This window comes from Ranitomeya imitator, chromosome 10 (genome assembly GCF_032444005.1).
Source record: "Ranitomeya imitator isolate aRanImi1 chromosome 10, aRanImi1.pri, whole genome shotgun sequence".
NCBI lineage: Eukaryota > Metazoa > Chordata > Amphibia > Anura > Dendrobatidae > Ranitomeya > Ranitomeya imitator.
This window is the reverse complement of record NC_091291.1, coordinates 121,970,384-121,977,572: the sequence shown is the minus strand read 5'-3', so window position 1 is coordinate 121,977,572 and position 7,189 is coordinate 121,970,384. Positions and strand designations below refer to the sequence as shown.

General features: G+C 39.5%; 1 protein-coding gene across 1 annotated transcript in view; it reads right to left on the bottom strand.

Annotated features, from left to right (window-relative positions):
- Positions 1-261: 261 nt before the first annotated feature.
- Positions 262-7,189, bottom strand: part of ZBTB16 (zinc finger and BTB domain containing 16) — a 131,550-nt gene continuing 124,622 nt past the window's right edge. Inside the window, exons 6-7 of the mRNA XM_069740704.1 lie at positions 2,266-2,433; positions 262-1,565 (exon numbers count right to left, since the gene is read on the bottom strand). Of these exons, the coding sequence (XP_069596805.1) occupies positions 1,336-1,565; positions 2,266-2,433 (398 nt within the window). The 3' untranslated portion in view covers positions 262-1,335. The remainder of the gene's footprint in view (positions 1,566-2,265; positions 2,434-7,189) is intronic.

Below are 7,189 nucleotides of genomic sequence, written 5' to 3'. Positions count from 1 at the left end.
TTCTTAATTTGGCACATTTCTCCTACAATGTGTCAAAAAAAAAAAAAAACGCCATAAATTAGGCATTACTAAATATGAGGTCATCAAAAAAATAAATTCAAGTACAATGTGCTAAACATAAGAACAAAATTGAACAAAAATCAGAATATATACAAAGAAGCAGCCCCATATTATTTCATTGGCTTCTGAAAAAAATAAACAGAACGACGAGTCACAAGAGGATGTTGGGAATTCAATTTGTTTTGTTTTTTTTTGTTTTTTGGAGAAATGGGAAACGTACAAATGAACCAAACACATCCATTTACAATAGTGGCTCGAAGGGTGAAAGGTTTGGTCTGGTTGGTATCAACTCAGAAGCAAAAATAAGAAAAACGTTTTTTAGACCGTATGACATTAATGCCAATATCATATTTAGGTTTTTTTTTTGTTTTTTTTTCGTCGTTAGGTCAACCTTTGCTGCCAGGACTACTAGTCACAGCCAAATCAATGGAATTGCCCATTTGACGATGAAGAATAAGTACTTTTCAAAGTGCTTGGCTTTAGGAAAAAAAAAAAAAACCTTCCGGGCCATTATGGAAAGTCATCACATTTCCATCAATGGTGGATAGATCTAAAGAAGATTGGAAAGTCAACTAGTGAAACATACAAAGTATTTACGTCCAAAACTGAACTAAGTGGATGGAGGGGAAGCTTAAATCGGAAGCCAACTCCCTTCAGTGCTACAAGGTGAATACCAAGTGGTATTACAGTTTATGCTCCACGTTGGAGCACATTTTTTTAGTTTTTTTAAATGTTTTTTTTTACAATCCAGTTTAATCTGGTTTGGTCACTATTCTCAATCCAAGAGAATCTAGATTATAATGCCATATCTGCTCTTGTGTCAAAATGACGAAATGTTAAGCGACAAACTCAAAAATCAATTTTGAATAAGTGAAAATTTTTGGAAATCCAAAAAAAAAAAAAAAAAAATAAGGAAAGAAACCTTACTGGATTAGTAACTGATCTGTTGAATTCAACATTTCACTCTCAATTTGTTAATCCGGAAAAAAAATGGTAATAATCGAACATTCAAAGATCATTCTCGTAACTCATGGTCTAGAAAGGTGGTAAAACTCAAAATGTAGGGGAAAAAACACAGCAAAACTCTCGAAAAGAACTTTAAGCCTTCCACACACAAAAAAAAGCCAAATAAGGATGGATGTGTTTGATTTTTTTGCTTTTTTTAAGTGGATTTAATTTTTAGTTTTATTTTTTTCTAGAGGTTTATATTGCTCGGCCTTCCCGATTATCACTTTCGAAAAGCCTCCCTTACAAATATTTTAGAGTTTTCCCCCATTAAACATAGCACAAATACAAGTAGGTCTTTTCGATTCTCCAGTCAGCAGGGATGTCCTCTGGTTTGTGGCTCTTCATGTGCTTCTGCATAGCAGATAGACTGGGACAGTATTCCAGGCAGATGGTACACTGGTAAGGAGAGGCTCCGTTGTGGGTCCGGAGATGTTTGATCATGGCAGAATAATCTCGTGAGCGCTGGTGGCAGAGTTTGCACTCAAATGGTTTTTCACCTATTGAAAAGGTCAAAATACAGGTGTATGTTAAGGAAATGGTCAAATATAAATAAAGCAAGTGTCATCAGAAAGTAAGTTCTTGTTTAAATCAGGTCTTTATATTGAAAATTATTTTTTGCATTGTTTTTTTTTTTTATAATTTGTGCTTTCGATTTTTCATTTCGCCAATCAATAGAAGAAATAAAAAAAAAACTTAAAAATTTCACAGTGGCGTCAAGGCCTAAGACTAGACTCTCACTTCCTGGTCTGTACAGATGCGTTTTCAACAGTTTCATTATCATCACAGACAGGCTGAGAAGCAAAAAAGACATCCACTAAACATGCAGTAGATAACACAAGATTCACAGGAGATCAACTACTCACAATAGGTGTTGTCACATCTGTCATTGTACAGGAGGAGGAGGAAGAAGAGGGGAGGAGGAGGTGAGCTGTGACATCGCCTATTGTGAATGGTGGATCCTGTGTTATCTACTGTATATAGAGGTTATCAGTCATTGTACTGGAGGAGGAGGTGAGCTGTGACATCACCTATTGTGAATGGTGGATCCTGTGTTATCTACTGTATATAGAGGTGTTATCAGTCATTGTACTGGAGGAGGAGGTGAGCTGTGACATCCCCTATAGTGATCGGTAGATCCTGTGTAATCTACTGTGTATAGAGGTGCCATCCGTATTGAACGACCATCCAAAATGATACCTGTATGAACTCTGTAATGTGTTTCCAGTTGGTGCTTCAGACTGAATTTCTTTCCACAGCCGTTACACTCGTACGGTTTTTCTCCCGTGTGGATACGCTTGTGACCCTTCAGTGTACTTTCATCCCGGAAACAGCTTCCACAGAACTCGCATTCGTATGGATGGTCACCTAAAAATACAAGATGGTTACATTTACAGATTCTCAACAACGGGTGCAGGTTTCACACTTAGTTATAAAAAACAAAAATTGTGCTTTACCCATCCTCCATGGGTCCAGTGCGGTGCCTCTGCTACAGCCTTGGTCTCCATTATTTGGCTGCAACGGTGACGTCTCGACAGTTCTGCAGCCGATCACTGAGCAGCTTGTGCAGTCTACATAGGCAGAGCTGCTGAGCTTAGTGATTGGCTGCAGAGATATTGATGTGCTGAAACCGCTGCAGCCAAACAATTGAGACTCAGTACTGCACCTGGTGAGGTTAAGTAAACCAGTGTTTATTTTGCAATGAATTGTGCCTGTAAGTTTTTTTGAAAGAGGACAACTCTTTACTAATGGGAGCAGAATTAGGCAGTGCCGCCATCATTCACAGCTGTATTCTCATGCCTCCTCGCATGAGCACAGGTAACATGCCCCCGATCACTAGGGAATAAAGATGGGAGAAAGGATTTGCAGGACTCCAGTCCATCCGCCAGGTCAGTAATCTATTCACAAAAGATCTATTCCGTGCGCCACTCCGCAGTCTGTGCAGCTTGGTACAACCCTCCACGATGATGTAGCAATATAACAATCCAAAGTCCAAGGCACCAGGCAGTCTCCTTCAGATGATCACTTTACAAGTAACAATGTACACAAAAAAAATTATGCAGGCAACGTTTTGGCCATACAGGGCCTTTATCAAGCTACACCACCTTATTTCTATGGCTTGGTAAAGGCCCTGTGTGGACGAAACGTCACGTGATTACTTTGCCAGTAAAAATGTACACAACAAAATTATAATTCGAAGGAGATTACCTGGTGCTTTGGAATCTGGAAGGTCAGTGATCTATGATCTGGGCAGGAACCATACTGATCTCTTTACCTCCTGCCACTCCCAGCTCTTCTATTGATAAACTGGGCTGACACATCATCATCATTACACCGTGATGGACACATGACGTCACGTCATTAACAGGCTCCCGACCAGTGGTCAGGGATTAGGTTACCCAAATATTTATCATCATAAATATGTACGGTAATTAGAAGTCTATATTATATTTTTAATATTTGGAAAATTATATATATATATATATATATATATATATATATATATATATATATTTTTTAACAAAAACTATGTCTTTTTAATGTTAAAAATGATTATGAATATATAAAATTCTATACATACACAATTGGCGGGGAGAGGTCGAACTTGATGGACCTAGGTGTGTGTGTGTGTGTGTGTATATATATATATATATACACACACTACATATGCATATTACATACATTATATAAAAAGACACATCTGCATGTTTTTCTCAATATCTGACATAAAATCAGAATAAATGTTCCCTTTTTGAGAGAGAGAGAGAGAGAGAGAGAGAGAGAGAGAGAGAGAGAGAGAGAGAGAGAGAGAGAGAGAGAGAATTTTGAGGCATTTCTATCGCGTACTGCAAAGTACAAGAAGAGTTTACATACCATAAGATTACTATGCCTTTAAACGATTCTGGACTGCCCATATGATGAGGTCATGTATTTGGAAGCTTCTGATAGGTTTTTTTGGCAACATCTGAGCTGTGCATGTACTTCAATGCACACCTGAAACACACTGCTTCTTTGTATAGCATCATGGGGAAGTCTCAAGAAATCAGCCAAGATATCAGGAAGAGACTTGTGGACTTGCACAAGTCTAGATAATCCTTAGGTACAATTTCAAGAAACCTAAAGATGCCTCGTTCATCTGTATCAACAAGATGGGAATGTCCAGCCATCATACCGCTCAGGAAGGAGATGGGTTCTGTGTCCCAGAGATGAACGTGCTTTGGTCCGACGTGCAAATCAACCAAGGACAAAAGCAAAAGACCTTGTGAAGATGATGGCAGAAGCTGGTAAGATTGTGTCAATATCCACAGTGAAAAGAATACTGTATCAACATGGGCTGAGAAGCCACTCTGCCAGCAAGAAGGCATTATTCCAAAAGATACATAAAAAAGCCAGATTAATGATTGCAAATGCACATAGGAACATAGACCTTAATTTTTGGATATGTCCTGTGGTCTGATGAACCTAAAATTGAACTTTTTGGGCATAATGACCACTGCTCTGTTTGGAGGAAAAAGGGAGAAGCGTTGAAGCCTAAGAACACCATCCTAACTGTGAAACATGGGAGAGGCAGCATCATGTTGTGGGGTTGTTTTGCTGCTGGAGGGACTGGTGCACTTCACAAAATAGATGGCATCATCAGAAAAGAAGATTATGTGGCAATACTGATGCAACATCTCAAGACATCAGTCAGGAAGATAAAGCTTGGACGGAAATGGGTCTTCCAAATGGACAGTGTCCCGAAGCACACTGCCAAACTGGTAACTAAGTGGCTTAAGGATAACAAAGTCAATGTTTTGGAGCCATCACAAAACCCTGATCTGAATCATATTGATAATTTATGGGCAAAGCTGAAAAGGCAGGTGCGAGCAAGGCAACCTAGAGACCTGGATTAGTTACACCAGTTTTGTCAGGAGGAATGGGCCCAAATTCCGACCAACTATTGTGAGAAGCTTGTGGACGGATATCCCAAATGTTTCATCTAAGTCATTCAGTTTAAGGGCAATGGCACCAAATACTAATGAAACATATGTAAACTTTTGACTTTGCAGAAAGTAGTAAAAATGCCTTAAAGCATTCTCTCTCAATATAAAACGAACACCATAATGCCGGTGTGAACATAACATATATTTAATTTTATGTGTATAAAGCAAGGACTAAAAAGGACACTTACTCCGGTATATCAGCAGAATCCTCAAATATTATCACATATCAGTGAGACAGAACTACAGTAGTATTCTGCTCCATGCATGTGCAGCCGGAAAACAATGATACATGAACACACCCTGTTTATATGGCACACATCCTCTCCTGCGTTCAGCCAAGACTACAGACGGAAAATATAATAAAGAGGGTGACAGGCCCGTGGCTCTTTATTTATGTCAGAAGGCAGAGCAAGGACAATAAAACCAGATTGATCACCGCAGCCCCAGCTCATGAATATTTAAAATATTACTGATTCCACTTGTCACTGTAATTGCAATTTTCTGCGGGCTGCAGATCGGAGGCCCTTGCGTTTACGGCGGGGGAACAAGGGCGCCTGTATTTTTTCCTCGGCCGGCCTGCCAAGCGTGTAATGTTCTCGTTGCTTCATACATTTTCTCCGACTCCCGGAGACTTTAAGTCATCCGCAATGACCTACGTTTTTTCATTATCCTGGTGTCAGACCGCGGCTGTGCCTCTGCATAAATTGTCCTCCCGGTTACACGGGTGCTATCTACTTGTATTCTTTTATTACGATCCTTATTTCCAAGCTTCACCACCATAAACATTTGATTAAATAAAAAAAAAATACAAATAAAATTATTTACAGGTACTTTTAATCAGCCATATCCAGGAGTAGATCAGAAAGGGGCACACCGCTGCAAATATTAAAGGCAGCCCCTAATCTATCCAGTGTGTGTTATTGTTAATAGACTTCAATACATAATTAAGATCAAGCGATGCATAATCGGCCTCTTGTGAATGTGCTAAACAAGTGTTTGCAAAGGAGAAGGATGATGAAGAGTTGAAGAGCAATCGGCACATAGGAAGACAGATTTTCACGGGGGTTCATTGCAAACGGTTCTATCGTATTTATCAATTTCTGAAACCATTTCTTTAATGGCCCCCATACACATTCAAAAGGTTGCCCACTACTCGGACATCCCCTTCTCAAATGTAAAATAATAACAGTCTGTACTCCTTTCCGATGCTGGCACGGTTTTAGAAATGTCAGCACTAAATCTCCCATAGTTCTCATAACATTATGTCATGTGAGCCCTGCAGCAAAAAACTGTCCGAAAATGGTCCACTCACATTTCCTTTGGACGAAATGGACATCTGGAGGAAGTGAGATCTGCTGCTCCACAACTTTGGCCCATTAACGGATACTGATTGCTATGTAACGTGAGCCCCAGGAGACACAGTGCCGACATTCCAGTACCAGAGGAAGGTACAGACTTTTTTTTAATGGGGGAATAAAGTAAATGAGAAATGGTTGTAAAAATAGTGGACAACCCCTGTAAAGTCAGCCAAACCTGACAATTTTGGCAAGAATTATCTAATGTGTATGGGGGTTATCCAAACCCATGACGTTGGGGATGATTAGGCTTCGTTCAAAATCAACTGCCCAACCCTCTGTTACTCCAGGCAGATAAACCGCGACCAGTGAATTTTGGCAGTGGCTTTCTTCGCTCTCCCGATGGAGAACACAAGCAAAACATTTGTGTATATAAGGGAGTCGGAGACGCAGCTTTTGACTAAATGTAAATGAGCATTTAGCAGACCATTATCTTTGCATATGGGCACATCATCCACACATGTCCCATGTACAGTAACATCTTGAGTCAATGGATGATGAAAGGAAGTTAATAATGGTTGAAATAAAAGCTTGTCCATCAAGCTTAACCAAAAGGGTGGTAAATAATAAAAGGGAATGTGGTATAGGTTCAAGTATAATGAAGGATCCAATCTACCTTAACAGAACTAATCTTTCCATGCCAAACCAAATTGTCGATCCACTGGACCGATCATATGGAAAAGTTTCTCAGTAGAGGTTTCCCAGAAAGTTGAAGCTAAAATTGTATTAAAAGAGTTACTTTAGAATGTGTCTGCAAACAGAAGAGGGTGTTAACGCTTGGAGAGC